General features: G+C 43.9%; 2 protein-coding genes across 6 annotated transcripts in view; both read right to left on the reverse strand.

Moving 5' to 3' along the window:
* Window positions 1-5,333: 5,333 nt before the first annotated feature.
* On the reverse strand, window positions 5,334-8,299 carry RPL37A (ribosomal protein L37a). Its single transcript, XM_013960793.2, has 4 exons — window positions 8,186-8,299; window positions 7,838-7,966; window positions 6,544-6,626; window positions 5,334-5,490 (listed from the first exon to the last, which is right to left on the reverse strand). Exons 1-4 carry the CDS (start codon window positions 8,282-8,284, stop codon window positions 5,427-5,429), a joined length of 375 nt encoding a protein of 124 aa, XP_013816247.2. The 5' UTR covers window positions 8,285-8,299; the 3' UTR covers window positions 5,334-5,426.
* Window positions 8,300-13,648: 5,349 nt separating this feature from the next.
* The window catches only part of SMARCAL1 (SWI/SNF related, matrix associated, actin dependent regulator of chromatin, subfamily a like 1), a 42,077-nt gene continuing 33,246 nt past the window's right edge, over window positions 13,649-22,479 (reverse strand). For 3 of the 5 annotated variants that reach the window (XM_013960804.2, XM_013960807.2, XM_013960803.2), the window contains 7 exons: window positions 22,164-22,382; window positions 21,266-21,336; window positions 18,893-18,995; window positions 17,473-17,655; window positions 16,537-16,637; window positions 14,882-14,978; window positions 13,649-13,960 (listed from right to left, as the gene is read on the reverse strand). In XM_013960804.2, coding sequence (XP_013816258.2) covers window positions 13,754-13,960; window positions 14,882-14,978; window positions 16,537-16,637; window positions 17,473-17,655; window positions 18,893-18,995; window positions 21,266-21,336; window positions 22,164-22,382 — 981 coding nt within the window. In that variant the 3' untranslated portion in view covers window positions 13,649-13,753. The remainder of the gene's footprint in view (window positions 13,961-14,881; window positions 14,979-16,536; window positions 16,638-17,472; window positions 17,656-18,892; window positions 18,996-21,265; window positions 21,337-22,163; window positions 22,383-22,479) is intronic. The other 2 variants (XM_013960808.2, XM_013960809.2) reach the window with 2 other exon arrangements.

The following is a 22,479-nucleotide window of genomic DNA, read 5'->3' on the forward strand; positions in this document are numbered from 1 at the left end:
TTGCACCATCCTCAAGTCATGATGCACACAAGGGACAACCAATACCTGTGGATGAGGTGTCGCAGCCCAGTGAGCCCTAGGGCCCAACAGTCCTTTGCACTGAAGCATAACACAAATACAAATGGTGCTGCCCCCCACCCCTAGGGCTCCTGTATTCACTACAGGTCACTTGAGATTTCCTACAGACCAAAGAGGCTGCTAGGGAGCAGGAGAGAGCAGGAAGCTCAAACAGGGAAAAGTTCAGGCATTTCTTTTCCTTTCAGAAGCAGATAAATGCTTAACTGATGGACATCAGAATGAGGATAGCTGCCCTGAGGTGTTTCCACCTTTGGTTTCCAAGGGCCATTGGGCTGCCAAAGCACCTGCCTGTCACTTTGATAATACCCACCATCCCCCTTGATTGTATCCTTGATACTGCAAAAAACCCTATGAGATGGACAGATTGCTCCGAAAAAGCTGTCCCCTTCCCATCTGCTCTTCAAAAGCAACTGAGGTCTGACCTTTTCAGCCACATCTACAGAACAATAAGTCAGATTCAAAGCCTCCCTTTCCATCAAACCCTCCTCCAATTCCCAAAGCCATAGCAGTCCAGATGGATAAGATGCTGCCTTAAGCTCAAACCTTCAGGGCAGGCGCCAGCACTTTGTTCCATCCTTGTACAGCACCTAGCATGACTTTGTTCAAGTTCCTGACTAAGGCTCAGACTCAACTACAAGTGTACAGAAAGTAGTAAGTAAAGTTGCTGAGAATTTGTGTTTTCAGCCTAGATTTCCAAAGGAAACAACGAATTTTTGATGATCACCTGGCCAAATCATGCAGTTGATAGATCAAAATCTCCCAGGGTAAATACAGGGTTTTAACAGAACAAAGGCAACTACGACTCTTAAGAGGTGATCACAAAACCCCCAGCCCCAACCTCCCCATTACTATCTCCTGATGTCTTTTGGTACAGACCCCTGTTCCAGTGTAAAAGCACTGTCATGTTCTGTTGTGAGGGGTGAGGGAAGAGAGAGAAAGAAGTGAAATACCGAGCCAAGAAGCTAAGTAGTAGGTGTAGAGGTGAGCAGAGAAGGCAAAGAAAGTGAAGAACAGAAAAAAAAAAAACAGCCTTGCAATCCTGACTAACAGAGCGGCAGTGTCGCCCACTGGCTGCTTGCAGCATTGCCAGCAAACACTGCTCTAACCACAGCATCTTTCATCTTTCCTACCCCCCTCTATCTTGTACCCTGTACTATTGGCAGCCCTTAAGGCTGACTAGTACAAAAGCCCATGCTCAAGAGAAGGCTAGGGCACCACAGTGCTCAGGAGAACATGACAGCCCCAGGAGCACTGTAGGCACAGCCCATGAGACCAAACCCCACCCTGATCTTCTGTTCCTATTTCCACCCTGCCAGGCTTCCATCCTCTACAAATATTAATCTGAAAGAGAATTAATATCTTCATCAGCAGGAATAGAAGTCACCTTAAATAAAATACAACTTGTGCAATCACCCTAGGTTACTGAGGCAGTGAAGACATTCTCTGCACCAGCTAATGAGCTGCTACTTCATAGCAGTTGGATAGGCTTTAATGAGAAGTCCATACTGTAATCAGAACCACTGCATTAATGAAGACACCACAAAGGAGTGCAGAATCAGATCTCCACACTCAGGAAACTGGAAAGAGAAGGGCATGGAAGTGTGATCCAAGAACACTAATTCAAAAACAAGAGGCAAAATACAAAACAATGCTTCTCAGCTTGTAGAGGCACCCCGTTTGGGGAACAACGAGATCTGGTAACACACACCTCTGCACAACAGCCATTCATAGCCAGCTATAAGCCTTGGAGACAGCAGGTATATTTGAACTCTCCAGGAGCATGCTGACCAGCTTGCCACTTAAGGACTGATTTCAGTGGCCCTAGAACTCCAGAAGAGAATGGGACACACTTAAGCAGAAGATCTGCATCTATTCCAAGGACAGAGTAGCACTTTTCTCTGGCAGACCAGCAAGGCATAGCACTGACTTTCCTATGTCAGATGAATCACATCCATGACCCCCTTATCACTACAAATCCCTGCAAAGTTTTGCTCCAGTAGGAGCATCCGATCCAGATGGCCTTGGACTTCCCCTTCAGCTTTAATGAAAATGTAGTGTTTCCCCGTCCTGTCCTTAAGCCTCCTGTCCAGGAAACTGGGCTGCTATTTCAGAGCTGCCAGGTCTCCCCCTGCCTGGATTGGCTGCACATTACCTCCGCAGAGAAATGTAGCGCTTCCACAGAGTAAACATGCCAAGCCCTTCAGAGCCCCTTCTAGAGATAAAGAGCTGTAAAACCACAGCAACAGCATCGCTTCCCCCTAAACACAGCAGGTGATTTACCAATGAAGGCTTTCATATGATAAACTTAAAAACAGCAGTGCACATGAGCACAAAAGGGCTCACATTTCAATCAAAAATGTCCTTAATGTAACAAGAGTTGCCTTTATTTTGACTTGTGTTCCTAGCATGCAGTGTTGTCCTTGCTCAGAAACTTTCTGGACAGCACTCTCCCAATACGATGCACAGACATGTGGTCAAAATCCCCCAAGCTCCCTCATCTCCAGGTGAGCTGGCAACTGGTATCTCCACTCCACCCCTTTCCTGGGGTCCAAGCAGGACACGGAGCTGCTTCTTGGCATCCAGAGCCTACAGATCTGAGCACGAGCATCAGCTCTCATAGGGCTTCCAGGCCAATTCCCCAGCCCTTCTTTCTCTCAGAGGTCCCCCTAAAGGACGGTTTGGCTACTTGCAAAGCAGCTCCCAGACCACAGCACTTTACAACCTTGTATACATATGTAACCCAAAGTTAGGGACAGTGTCCCTTAACAAACTCACTGAGGGAGGTCAGCAGCTATTATTCAGAGAGCCAAGATACCCTCATAGTAGCTCTAAGACTGTGACAACCTCACACACCATTCGTCCTCTCTGCAGCAGGAGAAGCCAACAGGAGAAAAACCAGCTGCTTTAACTGTTCCAGCTATCCACATGCCAGTGCGCAAGCCACTCCCCAACAGAACAGAAACTTGTATCTGAAAAGAAAGTTCAAGACAGTTTGGAAGCAGCACCCCAAGAACCACGTATTTGTGTTGTGGTCAACACAAACCAGGACTAGCAACAGCAGCGCTCAGGACAGCTGGTCTGATTAAACTAGAATGCTGGACAAGCACCTAGAGAAAGCTGCTGCAGGGACGCCATGTAATAAAAGCAGCAGCAGCAAAGAGACAGACTTCAATTAAAGTTTCTTAAAACTACAGGTTTCTTTAGTAACCCTGCTAAAAGGACACATTGCGGACCATTTCCTGTCTGAAAGATTTTGCCAGGATGGTGTTCATTTGCATACATGTGTTCATTTACATATATGAAAAATGCCACACAACACCATCGCCCTGTGCTACAGGCAGAAATGAAGCGGGTCATGAGAAGAGTGCAGAGTGCTCTCTCCCCCAGGATTTACACCAGCTCCTAATGGAGGAGAACACCCTACCCCTGCACATAGGGCACCTCTTCTGGTGGAGCTGCTCCAGGATCCCCTCCAGCAGTGCCAGGGAGGAGCTGCCTTGGAGAGGGCAGCTGAGAACCCGCTAGTGCCCCCCAGCACCTCTCCCCACCCACCCTCCTTCCAGCCTTTCACCCCAGAGCACTCTGCCCAGTCTCCTGCTTCAAACCCACCAGTTAAATGCAAGACTACCATTTTCCCTCTCCAGCTCTTTACAAGCCACAATTCAGCTTTCCCCTTCAGGCACTGATTTAAAACACCTATGTTTTTTCCTATAGTTCAGAAATGTTTCAAATGTTAGAACAGTCAGTATCTCTAAAAACCTCCTGGAAAACACAACTGACAGATGTTGAAGGCCATATCTGAACATGAGAAAAAACTTGAGGCTTCCACCTGAACATTCACTGTGAGGGTGAAGAGCACTGGAACAGGTTGCCCAGAGAGGTTGTGGAGCCTCCTTCCCTGGAGATTTTCAAAACTCACCTGGACACGATCCTGTGCAACGTGCTCTAGGTGACCCTGCCTGAGCAGGGGGGTTGGACTAGATGACCTCCAGAGGTCCCTTCCAACCTCAACCATTCTGTGATTCTGTATGTAGGCTGCCCTTGCCGCATGCTCCTCCCTCCACCCCCTTGATATCCTGCCTCTAAGAGGAAGCTGGAGATGGAAGTCACCTAAGTACCAGCCTCTGCCTTTGGAAGGTAATGTGAAGGATATACAGCTTAGTATGAATGACACTGGACACCTGAATACCTGATTTTACTTTACTAAAAAAAAAAAAAAAAGTTTGCAGCACTGAATCAAAAAAATGTTTCACGAACAAGTTCAGGAACATGAAGTTAAACTTCTGAGCTGCAGACAGGCTTTTTCCAGCTTTGGGAGTAGTTTTCTATTCCGAAATATGTTCTGAATACATCTTTCAAAGATACCACGCTCATTAACAACATCATTGCTGTATCTCATCACCACCCCAAATCCATTTAAAGACAACACTGGAGCAAGGGTTAGCAGCCACTACGTTACCTGCTTACTGTTTTTCCTCCAGAAACCATCAAAGGTTATTATCAAGACCTGTACTGCTAAGGACAGGAAAGGTGCTGCAGTCACCAAAAAACCCAGACAAAAACAAACCCATAACCTCACACCAAATCCAAACTTACCTGACAAACAGACTGTAAAAAAATGTTTTGGTATCTTAAGCTTGATAGTCTAAAGAGATGATTTGCAGACAATTATTAACTCAAGACTGAATGTCCCAGTAGTCTGTTCAGCATGACCTTTTACTGTTTCAGTTCAAAATGGATTAGGGAACCTGAACACACAGACACGGGAGCCTCCTATCAGGAAGTAGAAAGAGCAAGCCAGAACGAGCAGGGAAGCAGTGACAGCAATGGAGGAAGATAGCTGCTCTTGTACCATTTCAGTCTCTCAAAGCCAGACACGGTGTTCTTTTTCTCTCCATCTTGCAGCACACACCCTGACCCCCAAGGACAAATAGGAAGAGGCAGATATATTCTCTCCTCTCACATCTGTCCATTCCTCCACTCATATTTGCTCTACTGTCCCTCAACGCACAGAAATGAAGGACGTATCAAGGTGTCCCAGGCTTCTTCACAGCTATTTAAGTTTTCCTCCAATTCACCTCACACATTTGGGCAACAGAACCAGAGCACACAATTAACTGAAAAGGAAAAGTGATTTTTTTAACAGCTTAATCCATAACAAGAGCTATTCAACCATCAGATAAAATTATCAGTGCCTCTATAATTATACCTACAAACACAGCGCAGCCAGAAAGATGGGAATTTGTGCAGAAAGATGAACACAATTCCAATCCATATTTTATTGGTGAAAGGACAGATCTTGACAGTGGTGAAAAACTACATTTCACAAGGAGAATAGGATGTAGCTTCTACTGGTCTTTTAATTCTTTCAGTCTTCTGATCGCAGATTTGACTGTCACTGCAGAGGTGGTACTGGAAGAAGAAGCAGAGTCATTCGCACACCGCAGTAGAAGCACATCCCGCCCCACCGTTGTTTTTTTAGACAAAACACTATTCATTTCAAATAGTTATTGCTTGATTGCATTGTCAACAGGGGGATAATTCCACTTTGATTTCCATGACAAAGAGTAGGCCCATGTCTAAGGAAGAATGCACAGTTTTACAAGCTGCATTTTAACCCCAATTATGGCATATGCATGGACTGCATGCACAGGGACATGGGCTCTGATTCCTAGCCACGACAAGGCATTTCAAACAGTGGCCACAGACAAGAAATCCAAAAACCTGTGATATTGATATACACACTCAAAAGGTGTGGGTAAAACAAAACTTATCTACAGTCAAAAGAATCAGAAGGAAAAATAATCGCCAGGTAAGAGGCTTAATTGTTTAGAAGCTGTTGGAGCTCTTTAAGAATAGGTTAGATAGGCATCTGATGACATCCACATAGCTTATTATGCCCCAAGATGGCTGGGCAGGCCAGCCATCCTTTCTGCTCCTTCTCTTCCAACATCATCAAAAAACTAGCTCTAGCATACTACCTTGTACAAGTGAGAGCTGTTGCATCACCAGTAAGAAATGCTACTATGACTGAGGCAGAAGAGAGACTGCTTAGGTATTAACATTTGTTTCACCATTTGCAGATGCTTGGATTTCTTTTGTTGAAGCTTTGGAGAAGATCCAGAACTTACGTTTTTTAAAAGTAGAAGAAATGCTCTGATAAAGCCCAGAATGGTGATGAAAGTTTGGAGGGACTCACCAAAAACAGAAGTAGTAATATCATAAGTGAAATGCAATGTTCACAGAAGCTGGGCAAAAGATATTGGCAAAAATTTGAAGTACTTAAAATTCCAATCAAATTTTAACAATGCAGGAGAAAAAAAAACAAAACCCTGCACATGTCACTAAGTCAGACAGACAGACAGATCTCCTTAATGGCTAGTGCCTTAAAAAAAAGAAAAGCAAATAAAATGTTGTATAACATATCAGCTATGTGAAAACAAAGAAGCTGCCACATTTCCTTACTTGTAAGTCCAGGCACCACCAGCAACTGTCTTCATGCAAGATCCACAGTGCCAGATACCCACAGCCTTCCTCTTCATTTTGGTCTGTAAAAAATAAAAATAAATTAAATTAAAAACCCAATAACCATGCACTCTCCATAAGCTAGAAAAAACAATATATACTCTAGAACTACTTCAAAAAACAAATTTCAGATGAAGATTTCAGCATCACACCACAGCACTAACTATAAGCCTAATATTTATTTAGATCACTTAGAACAGAAAAAAAGTCCTTCTGAAATATTTTTTCATTCAGGTACAAAACATAGCTTATTTCTAAACACACTATCAACAATTCAGCTCCTCCTGAGGAGAAAAAAATAGTGGAATTACACTGGAAATAATACCAGATGAGAATAGCAGTTATTACTACTAATTTGGCACCCATATTATTAGTTCTACCTGGACATCCTCAAACTGCTCTAAACTGGAATCCTTACAAAGAATATCAAAAGAGTGAGTGGTAGGTACCAGATTCCTTTCACCTATGGAAGACTATTATATCGCAAGGATGACAATGGGTTTGTCTGTAATAGATTTACACTACTGTTGAAAACAGGATTATCAAGCCAACACATTTCACATGAAAGATCTTCAATATAAAAAAACAGGTAGAAAGCTTTTTCAATTACCAGACACTTAAGAACACCGACATTAGTGATATCAATAGAAATTACTTGGAACAAGCTGATGGGCCTCTCAAACTGTCAAGACTCAAATTTCAAACTGAATTTTCATCATGTATAAGAGCAAATAAGACTACCTTCTTATCAGTCATTCCTCCCTATCCAGGGCTATACAGCACACAAATACTTTTATATAACAACTGCAATCAAAAATTTCAAGTGGAAAAAGCAAGCTCCCTACTTCCCATGAATAAGCTGTAAAGTTAACGGAGAAAAATCATGCATAACAACTGCATTATTTCGATTTTGTCAGGTCTTTTTATTAGATAACTAAAATGTATAGTCCGACATTTCTCACTCCTTTGTGCAATGAAAAATAATTTAAGTTTGCTTTCATTTAACTACCACAGACCATGAAACCTGAAACGTCTGTTAAGTGTTTTTATTTTAAAAAGCAAGAGGGATTTTGACAGTAGCCTAAATTTCACAATGAACCAGTTACTGTCTCAAAACCAGTCGAGCTATTACCTTTCCAAAAGAAAAATTTGAAACAAAATTTAACACTGAAACAAGAACTGCGTTTCTCATGTCAATAGCAAAAGGCTGATTTGGGGGAAGGAGGTCTCTCACCTTGCCACAGAAGGAGCAGGTATACTTGGCATGCTGGCTAATTTCAATCTTCTTCACCATTTTCCTAAGGGACGCACCATAACGGGTACCGTATTTACCCACAATCCCAACCTTCTTGGTGCGCTTAGCCTGGTGGGAGACAAACCGGCATCACCGAGACCGCCACCTCTTCGCAGCGCGCCGAGCGAAGCGCTCGGCCCGCGGCAGCGGGGCCCCGCCCGCCCCGGCCCCCGCGCCCCGCCGCCCACGGGGAGCTCCGCTCTGCCCCGCGCCGGGCCCCGCGACCGCAGCGCGGCGGCCCCAGGCTGATGGCGGCGGATGCGCCGCCGCGCCCCCGACACTACTCACCATCTTGCTAGCAGACCGCTGGGGGAAGAGGGAAAGCCGCAGTGCGCATGCGCAGTATGAGCCGTCGCCGCCGGAAGGGCGGGGAAGGCGGCGGAGCATAGAGAGGACGGGACTCCGAATGGGTCTCTCTATACTGTGGTGGGGCGCAGCTCTATGGTCGCCAGGGCTCTCCCTGCCCTTGCAGCGTTGCTGGTGCCGCGAGTAGGGGAAAAGCAGCAGCTTTTTCCCCCCCCCCCCCCTTAATTCTAAAAGTTTGTCCCCCGATAACGGGGATGTCTAAATCCTCCAAACTCACAAACCGGAATTTATCTGCTGCTTGGGTTGGAAGGAGCCGTCACTCAGAAAACACTGTGCATCCATGGGGGTATACTGCAAACCACCAAGCTGTAAAAGTGATCCATATCAGCCCTGGTTTTATTGGATGGGAGATTTAGCCAGAGAATACAGATTTCTGACTTTCTATCCAAGGATATTATAAAAGGAAAATAGATAGAGCAGTTTCTTTAAAAAAAAAAAAAAAGTAAAATCAGTAGTTGGTAGATGTTAGAATAAAAAAGGAACAGCAAACTAGTCTGGAGCTTTAGAAGGAAAGAGAAACCACTGAGGATAAATTCTCAATCTTAAGACACACCAGCCCTCAAAACAAAGATTTTAAACTACACAGATACATGGTAAGGTGCAACCGATCAGATTTCCTCGCTGGTCACTGAGTATCGAGCCAAACAGCCATAAAACCTCGTTGTGCCCCAGGCTCAGAAGTGGATTCCCAGGGCCCAGACAGTACCCCACAGACACCCAAGAAACACTGTCTGCCTTTATCATAAACACAGAAGCACAGGGCCAGACACTGAAGCAAAGCAGAGTCTGGGTGGCGCAACCCAGGGAGGGATTTCTCGGGCGCTCAGACCAAGTGGAGCGAACGCACACAAGTGAAACACACACTGACGCTGCTGAGTTGCAATGCTCGTAACAGGATTAACAACCCATTAACCTCCATTAAGAAATAATCTGGTTAGTCTGAGAGGTTTTTAATGATCAAAACTAGCCGTAATTCATCACTTTGCACAAAGATGGAGCAGAGGACTGCTGAGCCCACCTGGTGAAACCACCCCTAGGTATTTCTTGCGGAGTAGCAACACTCACCTCATTGCGCTGGAGGGTGGGGATGGAGACGCACATGCTGTGGCCTCCCTTCTGGGTCGTGGGGCCGACATCCCACTGTCACAGCCACCGTTCACGTGCCCATCCAGGTGAGCCGGGTCCTTCATCCCAGCAGTTCCCACAGGAAGTCTGCAGAACAATGCACCTTTCCTGGGTCCAACCCCCATCCTAATTTCCAGCCTCTGCTTATTTATGACTTATGACTGGTGTATACCCAGTGTCCTGGCACTACGTTAGCTTTTCTCTCTCTGGTGTTTGTACTTTTGAGGTGCTCATGGACAGACGTCATATCCCCTCTTGGCTCTTGTTTTGAGGGTTGGAATGCTTGCATTTCATTCCCTCTCACGTGATGGGCTCCCTGCTGCCCTGATGATGTCTGTAAGCCCTTCTCCAGTTTGAGCAAGTCTTTCTGGGAGAAAGGGCCAGGGCTGTGTTCCAGATGAGGGCTCAGCAGGGCTTTAGAAAATGGTATTTATATCTCCCTCTGTTGAGTGGAAATCTCTCTTTCAATACAACCTAGGAGCATATCTGCCCTTTTCAGATGCTCGTCATAATGATGACTCACAGGATACATCTTCAAATACCAACATATTAAAAAAAATAATAATAATCCTTTGGTTATTTGGTAAAGAAGTCTGTCAGCCAGCACATACAGGACAGAGAATCTACTACTATTCTCCAATCTGTATCTACAAAATTAGTGTTCTGTGCCAATACAGTGCCTTGTCATATCCTTTGTCTACCAGTATTAGAGACAGCTCTGCCTGTAACCAAATCCAACTCTCTCAGACTACAGCCATCTCCCAGCACTACCACAATAAAAACATGTTTCTAACTGACCGTGAAGATAGGATGAATGCAGACAGGCCAGCACAGCTCCAAAATCCTTGTCTTGTCAGTTTGTCGCCTTGAACTCTTCTGCATGTCCCAGACTGGCTGGCCATACATACTGCAGCAGTAGCTCAAACTGCTCCATTTCATTGCTGAGGTTCTGTTATCTGTTTTTTCTGGTTGGGCATCCCTCATAAAATGTGTCTTTCTATTAAGTGGATGAGAATACAGATACATGCATACAAGCAAGTAAATAGTCCTGGTAAGATACTCTGAGACCCAAGCTCAGTTCCAGTACTGTAATAAAATGACTGCAGTTCTGTGTTCCTCCAAATTCAAACACGCCCAGGATACACAGTGTTGTGGTTGCCCTAATAGTGTTTCTCATATAGTAGACTGATCAACGTATTTGTCTTTTTCATTTGTGTTGTGACAGCATCAAGATACCCTAATGCACTAGATCATGTAGGAGACAGCCTTGCCTCAAAGAGCTCCCAGAACACACAGAATAACAAAGTAAGATGAAAGAACTCCAAAAGGCACCCTCTTTAAGAGGTGAAGAATGGAGGCCCAGAGGAAACCACAGGTGTCCCAGAACTTTCCACAGGTCCTTCTATCAACTTCACTGGGCTTTAGACAATGCCAAAAAATTATGGCTGTCTTTGATGGGCAGGTATAGGAGGCCCCAAGAGCATTGCATGTTCCTGAGTATGCACGTGGGCTTTGCTGGCAACCTGCAGACTGCCATGTACAACTTCTCATCAGCAAGCCTTGCAGATCCTATGTGAGCCTGCTGGCTGCATCCCAACCACCTCCTCATCATACTAATGACAGACTAATAGTGTAATTGGGCTACGGAAAGCATGTAGAATCTTTCCAATCCCTTGATGTAATGACTAAAAGCACTTTTTTGTAAGAGATTCTTTCTCCCTTTTTAATCTAGCAAGGATAAGGGGAATCTCAAGTGTACTTGAAGATCCTTTGTAACCATGCAGCAGTCCAGCTGAGATTTCATGGGTCATTTCAAAGAGGCACACCTAGTATTATTCTAATGGGGCTAGGATTTATCAATATATGAATAAGACAAATTGAGTTTATGAGAAGCAGAATTCTCCAAGGGTACTTTCAGCAGAATTCAGAAAAAAATACTATTTCACTGTAGCTTTACAAGGAGGAAGAGAATTTTTCCTATAGGAGATGATAATATGGGTATACAAATAAGGTCTTCAATTTTTTTTTTTTTTCCAGTAGGCAGATGGCAACGTTTCTCACCCCTAGCTCAAAACAACCTTCCCTAAAAGAGGAAGGATCACGTGTCCTAGAAACAGATTAAATTCTTCATGCTCAAGGAAAAAGCCGTTTAGAAACACTTAAGAGTGTGCATTTATCTCCTGGCCAGTTGTTGGAGCGAGAGAAATGATGTTTAGCTTTAACTCTCAAATTGAGAAATAAAGCATTTCCCTCAATTGGCCAGTCACACATTTCTTGCTCCTACTCTTTCTTCACCTGTACACACATCAAAGCACCTTTTGTACAGTCATGAATGAACTGCAACAGTCTCTAGCCAGCACTACTGCATGCACAGCCTGTAGGGCATTTCCATGACTACACTTGCTGTAAATGGGATAATCAAATCCTTTAATGCAGGAAAAAAAAATCCCAGTTATTATCAGATTGATCTTGTAGCACAAACATTTTGCTCCACTACAGTGAAAGAGCAGGCTTTCTGTCAGTATCTGGTATCTGCCCACAATCAAGCAACCTACCTACCCAGCATGTTAGTTCCTGGCCTCCAGAAGCTAGATGCAAGCCTTGAGCTTTGCCTCCCCCTCCCTCCCTGCCCCCTCCACAGATTATGGCCATAAAATATAGATAACTGGAACCTCTATGAAATTACATCTTCTCCCCTACTCCCCAGTTCCATTTGCATGACACTAGCCCATTACCAAGTATCTTCCAGTACTAAGACCAGAAGGGGGAAAGACATGAATTTGGGATCATGTTACACTGCACTGGCAACAGTACACAAGAAATGAAAGATGACTGCGCAGACGATGCCTCAGAAGACTAGTCATGATACACAGACCCATTTGTCTTTACATCAATAGTGGCCTCCAGAAGTTTCACAGAGGCATCACTGCGGTAAGATGGAATCAGGCTACTCACAAGGGACAGGGATTTTGAAAGGAATGAAAGAGCAGGTTTGCTCAGGTGGCACAGAGGCTGAGAGTTCAGGTCTCCCAGTTCACAGCGCTGACAACACTGTGAACAATGAAAACTATTGCAAATCAAGTACAGGCATTTTAATCACTACATTAAGCAACAGCGCTGCTTCTAGCATTCTTAGTGTAGCCAGCACATATCTGTAAGGAGAGTGAATAACAGGTCCTAGGGTACCAGCCTAAATGTCATATGGAAGTAGGTGGTGATTCACCTATACGGAAATATCATTGGAGCTTCCCTTTTGAAGGCTGATGTACTTTAGAAATCCCAAAAGGAAATGTCCCTAGAGAGCCCAACCCTGTAGTCACTGTATATATTTAAGACAAACACTAGTATGTATTTCTCAAGCTTAAGGTCCAAAGGGGAGATGAAATTCTAAAATAGAAAAAGTACCCAAAGCTTGGGAGCTATGAGTTAAAACAACATTTTAAAGTAAGCAGCTTAGTTCAGAATCATTTTTTCTGCTCTTACAAAAAGAGAACAAAAGTCTGCATACATCCCCCTCTCCTCACTCATCTGCGGAAGTCTTGAATCTTAAAGAAAGAAAACACACTCCTGGGCAGCCAAGTTTAATCACTGGCAGTCAGCCCAGCTTTCATCTTCTCCAGAGGCAAGAAGCACGTGCCATAGAGCAGGTCCTTGGGGTAAGATTTAGCAGATGAGGCCAGAAGCCAGCATGCCCAGGAGCACGTGTGCCTAACTGGCAATACACACCTGCTGTTAGACAGTTCAGCAACTTGGCTTCAAGGTACTGACTGCTCTGCACACACAAAGGTCTGGGGCTCTCTCTCCTCCCCCCACCTTCACAGAACATCAAGATTTGTCAGGACCCAAATTTCTTTTCTCCTCACTACCAAAACAAACACCAGACAGTCAGTTTCTGAGTAACACAAATAAGGGCCAAATTTTGCCAGGGAACTGACTCCTATAAATAAAAATTAAACTTCTCTGAGGCTACAGCAGCCCTTTGCAGAGGACTTGGATTATTCATGCACTCTACAGCTGCTGAGACACTAGTCTTTGCAACAGCTCTGTCATGTGAATGACAGTTATCTATTTGCTTTTTAAACAAAACAACTGTGGAAGCTGAGGTGTTGAAACAAAGCAGTGTGCTACTTGCCCATGGCCACTCGGTCACCAGCAAAACCAGGACTGCAAAACCTGCAGGCTGCAAGCTGCACATTCATCTGTCAGGCTGCCTTCTCTCCTAATCCTTTGAGATGAAACACACTAGGGATACAGGAGAACTCACTCAAAGTCACTTTATTTCTGTAAACTCAAAAATAATACATTGATTCCTTTTGCTGTTTTTAAATAAAAATCTCTTAGCCACCTTTTCTTTTGTTGCCACCATTAAACTTTAAAAAACTCCTCAATACGCCGTTTTTTAGGGGGACTCACTGAGCATCTCTCTCCTTCCATATTCTGTAAGGCACTTTCAGGATCAAAGTCAAAGCAAGCATCAGCTGCCTCCAAAAGCAAAACTTCATCAGCGTCATCTCTGTTCTCAGAGAAGGTCCTCTGGAAAAGGTCATAGATGGTCTTCTGCTTTGGATCTGACTGAGAAATTAGAATAGACAGAATACGCATATGCATAGTCAAATAAAAACATATCAAGTGACAATAACATAGTATCCCCACTTTCCTACCCCCTTTCCATCTTCACTAGCCAACAGAGAATTCAAACCCAGAGGGGATATAGCTATGCTTGGGTGCTGGGATGCAGGAGGAATTCAGTCTCGGCTGAATCTGAACTCCATACAAAGTCACATGCCATTACCTTCCTGCCAGCAAAAGGTAGATATGCAAAATACCATAGTATCTTCAAAGAGAAGGAAAGATCCTGTACAAGGCACCTTCTCTATATAAACTTCTGCAACGATCCCCCTCATCAGAGATGGCCCTACACATGTGATTGCTGGCAACAAGGCTTACTCCCTCATGGTGCAGAGATCCTCCTTCCACCCAAAAGCATCCCTGAGAGAGCTGCAGGCAGCCAGAAATCCCTACAGGAAGGCCTCACTGCCAGGGATTGTATCTGGTTGTGCCCTGCTAGATCTTTCAGGAAGAAGAGTGGCTTTGACAGCAAAGATAATACAGTCTACAGTTAAGTTAACAGCATGAGATCTGCAGTTCCCGAGAGGGACACCATATTGCTCTAAATTGCCTGTTCCCACGCCATCTTTTCCTCCCATGATTCTTGTCTGTGCAGAGGAAATTCCACAGACTCTTATGAGGCAGCGAGCTGCTGCAGAGGCTATTTTATGTCTCCTTCCCCACAGCAGGGTTTGGAACAGTTTGGAGAGTCCAAGTCAAGGCATAGATCCAGGAAGGCATTGGAGAATCTGGTCTGTGGCATTTAAGGCAGAACAGGTGTCACGTCAGCCTGCAAATCACCTGACAATCTAGATGTACACAAGCCAAAGCCCATTCGCCTCTCCCAGGGAACGCTGATGTTCTTTCAGGAGTTTTTTCAATTACCTTAGGGTAGTAATCAGTGGGTTCAGCTGTTTCAGAGAAATTGGCTTCAGAAAGACCAGCTTCACCCAGCACTTTTATTTTCTCTTGAATCATTGGCCTAGGAGTGACAAATTGCAGGTATTACTAGAAGAATGTAAATATCATGCAAGATACCATTATCCAGGCAGAGGAACACAGTCATTTACTATGAGCAGATGAAGAAAGATATGACAGAGGTATAAAAGATAACTTTTCTGCAAGAGCTTGTTAGCTCCTTAACCTGTCCTGATCTTGTTTATGATGATTGTATTGCCCTAGGATATCGATCAATCCAATAAGTAACAAGTAAGAAGAGAATGTGATTTCAGGCTATAAACATTTGGAGGGGATACACATTCAGGCAGAAAAGCAGTTGACTGTGGCAACACTAATGACATGAAGTCAAAATAAGAGGAGGCAGTTAAAGGGAGTCTTCATGGGCTGTGTTCAGTCTCCAAGACAGGCAAAGGTAATCCGTATCAACAGCCACCTCAGCATTTCTAGGGTATCTCCGAATGTACTGTGGGAAGAATCCAGCTCCAAGCCAGTGAAGAGACAACACTGGCCCAAGAGGTCTAGAGAGGTCCCAACCGTATCTCCAGACTGGTCACTCTGAAAGAAGCAAAGGCCACAGCATAGCAGCACAATTAACACATTTACCAAATGGCCTTGTTTTCTTGTTCTCTCTCTCCTTTAAAAAGGATGCCACTGTCCTTCCTTGAAAAGCTACTTTCCTTCCAGTTAAACATTAACAACTGCACGGACAGCATTTCACAAATAAAGGCAGAATTACTGTCATTAACTTTTCGTGAAATGTGGGCAGTGCATCAGTTTCCAGATCCCTGCATTGTAGGGTTATAATTATTTGCAATCATGATATTCTGGGAACTGCACAAGTTCGCTCAGTTCGTTTGTTCTTTTAAATGAGGTAATAAAGATGTAATTTTGGACCTTAAATGAACCAGCCGGCGGATAATTTCTTTTCATCATTTGCAGGTCAGTTCCCTTGCAGCACTAAGGATTCCCCAGATCCTCCATTTCCCCAGGATGTCAGATTCCCTAGCCCCAATGACTGCTGCACCCTGACAGCCCTCATCACAGCCTGTGAAGCTCAGACCACATTTCCCCAGAGGCAGGTCAGCAGCACTTCTTGAATTCATCTGAAGGGCTCACCGAGGAGCAAGAGGAAAGCAGTAGTGCAGCCCTCCTCCGCAGCTCCCTGCCTAAGCACTTGGCAGCCAGATTGTTGCTCAGACTTGATCCACGATACATCAAATGATCCCCAGTCCCTTTTAACTTTGCTGGAAAGTACTCACAGTACCCCAGCATATGAATGCTCTGGGCTGTATCTAAGACACTTCCTGCTCTTTACTCAGAACCTGTGAAGGTTTTAGATACAGGAACTCTCCCAGAATTTCTCTCAACAGTGCTTTCTTTGTCCTTCTTGCCACCCACTTAGTTATGTCCATTGTGGCCAGGCCACGTTACCAGCTCACAGCAGCCCTAGGTGACAATTACCGCTCCTCCCCTCACAAAGTTGAAAAACAGTGCTGACATTAAGCAACCTAAGTCACATATGTGACAAACAGTGAAAACAAGTAGAGGGAGAAACAGAAGGGGCTCTCTCCACTTCCTACCATAAGAAGTCATCTGCTGTGCCTTTAGCCACCAAGTAGTGAACATTAACAGAGCTGGTCTGTCCAATTCGATGTGCCCGATCTTCTGCTTGGATCAAAACCTTTATGTAAAAACATGACAAAGAAAATGAAGTGAGAACTTCAACATTTAAGAAATAACATAAGAACCATAGAACAGGGAGCTCTCCTTTCTTGTGCTTAGTGACTATTTCTTTTCTGGATCCTGCTAACACCTGGAACCCCCAACACAGACCAAGCCAAGAAGTCACCCAGTGCAGCAGCACCCCTAAAAGGTACTGAGCATTTCTCACAAGCTGCTTTAAACCCTCTTCCTCACTACAGTCAGCGGGACTTAAGTAATTCAGGAGATGAGGCTCCTCATGTAGGACTCACTCCCAGGAGACTGCGGAGTAACATAACATTATGCAGAGATACTTAAACTCTCTCGAACACGGAGCGCTGCCTCCACTAGCTGACTCTGCCCAGGGCTCTCCATAAGCCGCATTCACTCACAGAGCCCTTGTCCCAAGGTGTTTGCTGCCAGATGCAAAGACAGACATACGCAGCTGCAATTAAGGCAAACTGCTAACTAAACTGGGAAAATCCATGCTCCCCTCTGCTTATGGAGGAAAGCAAAGGGTCAGTATTGATGATGGGCCTTTTCAGGTCTTGGCTAGGCAGGGGGAGCTGATGACAGCTCTGCCAAGTTAAGAAACAGGAATTTGTTTCCCTTTCAGGTCATCCTCTCCAGCCAGTGAGCTGTTTAACCAGCCGCACTGGTTCAAGTCCAGGCAGTTGGGTGTGCACAGACAAGCGTCAGGGGAAAAAAAGAGAAAACCCTAGAGGAAAACATCTGCCCGTTGCATCTCCTCCACAAGCTCCAACATTTCTGCTTGGCAAGCAGCATCCAGCCCATCTTCCCTCCAGGAGCCGTACCCCTGGATTCCAGAAGAGCTCTGCAAACACCACCAGGTCTGCAGCAGACAACGTCAGGCCCATGTTTGCAGCAGTGAGGGACAGGACAGCCACAATCTGTTTCTCTGAGAACTGGAACTTCTGGCACAGAGACTGCCGCTCAGCTGAAGGTGTGGAGCCATCAATGCGAATGTATTCAACACGCTGAGAAAAAGGCAGAGGAAGAAGACACTTAGCTGCCTTGTATCCCCTTCCCTGTCTCCCCGTTCCATGTTTTAGAGGAATTTTGCTTCCCTTCCCCATACCAGGGCTAGGAAAATTAAACAAAAAAACCCTCAATTTGTTGCCTTTTTAAGACCTTTCCCTATTTTTAAAGTACAGGCACTGTAGCTCAGCATGTACTGTACCTCCCCTCTGCTCACAATGTATGACATGCTTCTGTGCCCTACTGCTCCCCTACCAGACCGGAGTAACAAAAAGGATGGCAACAAGCTGGCAACTCAGTGAAAAGGGAACTGGTTTGACATGAGCTGAACATTGCCCACATACTGATGTTATAGCTGCCATAACCTCTCCAAGTCTTCTCCACTGTTTGCAGTGTGAAGACATGGGATCCTACATATCTTAGTTGCACCCTCAGGAGAGATGTGAAAACCCTGGATGATACAGGACCATCACTCTCCACTGTCCAACCTCTTTATGGCAGCATCCTCCAGCAGAGCAAAGGCAGCAGAATCACCAGTGCCACTGTGGTTTACAATTTGCAGTATTAACTTGAACCATCCTTCACAGTGTCCCAACACAATTCAGAGCTCTTTAGGGGCATCCAGAGAAATCTCTCATGAATCATTAGCCAAACCATTTTTGAAGTCACTTGTCTGCTCTAACCACTGCCAAGTCTCAGATGAACACACCAATTCCTACACAGTGATTTCAAAGGGGAAACAAATCAGATGAGATAAGCAGGGAAACTCCACAGAGACCTATAATCCCAGATAGATCATCTCTCAGATCTATGCAGTCCCCCTATAGTAGTCCAATTCAAAAATGTAAGAGCACGACAGAGTCAGAGGAAGGCAGCCATCACTAGGCTTGTGTTGCTGCCTTCTCCCTCTCTGAGGAAAGGTTGGAGAAAACCAGAGATGGCCACTCATGGTAACACTTTTCCAGACAAGCTGCCAAGCCAGATGATGCAGATCAGCAAAGAATATTAAATACAGCAAAAGCCCTTCAGGTAATACAAAGTGCATCCCGTGAGGTACTCCCACTCTAACAGCTCAGCTGCCTTGGTGAAGGGCACATTCAGAAGCACAGCAAGTAGAAATTATCTCTGCCACTAACTTTCATAAACTAACTGACCAGCCATAACCCTGGGAGCTCTTAAACAGCTTTGAAGTTGGAATAGTGATGAAGTTAATATAAGTCTCAGTCAAGCACTTACTTTCTTCTCCAGCTCTGCAACTATTGCATCCAGCACTATTTTGTGATGAGCAAACACGAGGAATTTATCTTTCCCACTTTCCAGTAACTCCAGGATGTATTCTCTACATTAAAGAGGAAAAAAACCCAAAGTTCTGAATTATGTGCTGAGAGAATACAGGCTTTGCTCACAACAAATTTAAAAGTTACTGTTCATCCATATACAGAAACCAGGAAACAGGTTAACATAAAAAGTTGCATTAATATGCAAGTAGCACATGAATCCCCTACAAATTAAAAGAACAAAAGTCTGTAGGAAAATTCACTCATTTTCTGGACCACAGATAGACAGTTGCCTGTGTTTATACTTGTGTATGACCAAGAACCACTTGATTGTACCCTACTTGAAAAATGACTTCGTAGACCAATCCACTGGAAGTCACCTATACTTACTTGACTATCCCATTCACTCTTCTATATTTCTAACTCCTGCACAGTAATCTGTAGGCAACTATCCTTCCTACGGTTACTTAGAATTGTGTTCATTTTAGAAGAAAAGGCCTCTAAACACATGGCATCAGGATATCCCTAAAGCTGCTTTTCTTCAAATTGACAATTTACCACAGCTTAACAAGCTATATACATCAGCTGTTTTTAGAAACTATGCATATGCATATTAGCCAATGACAAATGAGAGGTAGCAAGACTTCTTTTAAATCAAATTAAACAGGGTTAATTAAATCAAAACATTTGGCATTTGCCATGGACTAATAGCGTAATAGTGTACATATAAATGGGTTCTGCAGTTCAGCTGATATGTAGTAACTCATGAAGTAATCAGGTCAACTATAAACTGGAGCCTGAAAAACACCTAAAAGCCTAAAATTTGTAACTAAGTATAGCGACAGCCATCAGAGCAGATGATAAAAATGTTGTCTTCTCTTTAGAACAGCAAAGCTGTTGCCAAAATCAGCCTTACCAAGTTCTTTGCTAAATACAACACAGCTTAGGTCAGCAGCAACTGGCAGAAAACACCAAGTGGGATTTCCAGCACTATATTAAGATGGATCAGTGCTTTGCAGCCAACTCTCTGGGTTCTGTGATGTTCAGATCCCAGTTATGATAGTATCATTTAGCAAATAAATCCGGGAGAAGAGGGGGACTGCTGGGTTTGAACCAAAACAAATATCAAAATGAACATTCAGTGTAGCAACCAGATGCCAAGACATTACAATTATTTAATACCTCATCCTTATACATCCATTTAACAAATGGCCAGTCATTTCAGTGACTGTGCACAGCAACCCTGTAAAAAAACTGTCATTTAGTGCAAGGCATGGGAGGTGCTGCTGATTATAAGATAGTAGTGATAGCTAGATGGCATTGTACATGATCAGGTTATAACAAATGATATTTTAAATGCTACTAAAACCCCAGAAAATGAGTGGACTATCTCCTATCTCTCAGTGTCTACAGAGTCAAGTAAACACCACTTCACAGTTTTATATTCAGTTCACGCTTGCAACTGAATATAAAAGGAAGAAATTCTAACTGTTCACTAACATAAAAGGAAGAAACTCTTCTAAAGAAATGAGAGCTGGGACTCTGAAGTGCAGTTCTGTGCCAAACAGACGGATTCCGCAGCAAAGTCTGAGACTGTGAAATCACACAGTGCACATTAGCTGGTCCTAACATTCAGAGGGTCACAAGAAGTAAACTGTTGGCATGCTATTAGCATCCTTCTTATTAAAAAGTCATCCAAAATGACCTAACATGACTCCTTTACAGTCCCAGCAGAAAGGCTAAGGATGAAAGGGCATGAAAAGTCACAGAAGGAAATTATTCCCAGGGAGGACAGAGTTCACAGCACATCTATGGGAGAAAACTTTTGTTACTAAGGTCCCATGTAAGCTCTGCAGAGGAGCTAAGAGCTTCAGGAGGGGTTGTGACATCCTTAGAGCACACTAAGACTAAAGCTCAGTCTGTCTCATAAGCTTCTTGGATCAGGGTTTCTGCTGCAGCAGGACTGCAGTGTTTGTTTTCCTCAAATTCTGTTGATACTTTCGGTTTCATTATTTCATCCCTCCTTAAACTGAAATAGGGTCTGAACACCAGGGAACTTGATCCAAGTCCCAAACACCGAGTAATTTCAGATGGTTCAAATGACACTGTTTAGATCCACATCTGGAATGAAATCAGAAGACTCATTCAGTCTAGGAACTCTGAGTGAAGAAAACGTTTAGCGCATTGTAATTAAAATCAATTTTTTTCTTTTGAGCTGACTTGAGGCTATGCTTCATGTCCCTGCACTGTTATCTCTAAGGCACCATTTTCCTGTTCTCAGGGGAAAAATACATTTTACTAGGTAAGAATGAAGCACAGACATGCAGCTTACATGACTGAGTGGATTTTAGCTTCTGCCGTTCTGTTGTAGAAGAGGAGAAGAGCTTCCTTTTCTTGTTGTTTCTGCAGAGAGGAAGATAAATTTATGTGAGTCTCAGAATCGTCTTTTCTTCTTCTTGCTTACAAATCTGGAATGTCTGATGCTGCTAACAAACACTGTGCTAAGAAAAATCAGCCTAAATCACACAATGTGGGGAGTCTTCTATTACCACTCAGTATGGCTGATACACACTCATATTTCTTTGATCACCTCCCTCCCTACCCCCAACTCAATTCCTACAAGTTGGATGACAAGCATATTACAAATAGAGGTTTAGTTGGGAAAGCATTTCCCGACTAAAATGGCAAGAAACACTCTCAAGTCCTTGTAGATCTGCATTAGAAACATAGGAGCTTAGACATGCATTTGCCATCCATAGAAGAAAAACAAATGTAAGAATACATTCTTCCCATTTTGGGCTACATCTGTGTTCCACAGTGCAGCTCCAACAGGCTTTGTAAGGTGGATGGGATACAAGGCAAGATGGAAGAGTAAGTACAAAGACAAAAGAAGCATAAAAGACAATTACAAAGGGCTAATGAGAGAGAAAAAAAGAGAGAGCAAATAGTATTTGACACAAAGGGACAAAGCAAAGCACTTAAATCAAAAGGGGAGAAAAAAAAGCTGATCTGTTTTGATTGTGCTATATATTCATTTAAAATTGTGCTCTCAACAGCTTTTAGCTGCATGTTCATGTGGGTATAGCTCTGACTTTCCTTGGAACAGGGGATGCTGTTTTCCACTGATGTTTTTAATTCAATGTAAAAGAAAATAGCAAGTTCTCCCAGCCTGAAAAAATGAAGGCACCTGAAATACCAACAGCTCCCCATGAAAATATTTTCTGACTTACACTTGCATATCCTTTGGCTATCTTCTTTGCTGCAGCTGCCAAGACAGCTTTGGTTTTTGCGTTAATGCCTTCAGGAGCCACCACAACCATTTTGCGTTGCTTTGCAGGAAGCTGGGAAAGCACATCTGATTTCAGACGTCGGATCATAATGGACTCTTCCAGCAAAACTTTCAGTTCAGTTAAGTTGGATGATCCAGAGTAGTCCCAACCCCATGGCATCTGGCAAAGATCAAAGCACAATTATCAGCGTCAAACTTACAAAAGACTGAGTCTTCTCGTCTGGAGGCAGTCTGACAGTGGAATAAACTTCCAGGAA

This window comes from Apteryx mantelli, chromosome 6, assembly GCF_036417845.1.
Source record: "Apteryx mantelli isolate bAptMan1 chromosome 6, bAptMan1.hap1, whole genome shotgun sequence".
NCBI classification, from domain to species: domain Eukaryota; kingdom Metazoa; phylum Chordata; class Aves; order Apterygiformes; family Apterygidae; genus Apteryx; species Apteryx mantelli.

Bases quoted from the DNA above. Each gene is read 5' to 3' on its own strand.
- RPL37A (XM_013960793.2), bottom strand. From the start codon at position 8,284: ATGCTCCGCCGCCTTCCCCGCCCTTCCGGCGGCGACGGCTCATACTGC. The intron at 6,627-7,837 runs GTGAGAGACCTC...TATTTTTTACAG, and splicing joins CCTGCTCCTTCTGTGGCAAG to ACCAAAATGAAGAGGAAGGC. The intron at 5,491-6,543 runs GTAAGGAAATGT...TTCTTCTTCCAG, and splicing joins GGTGGTGCCTGGACTTACAA to TACCACCTCTGCAGTGACAG.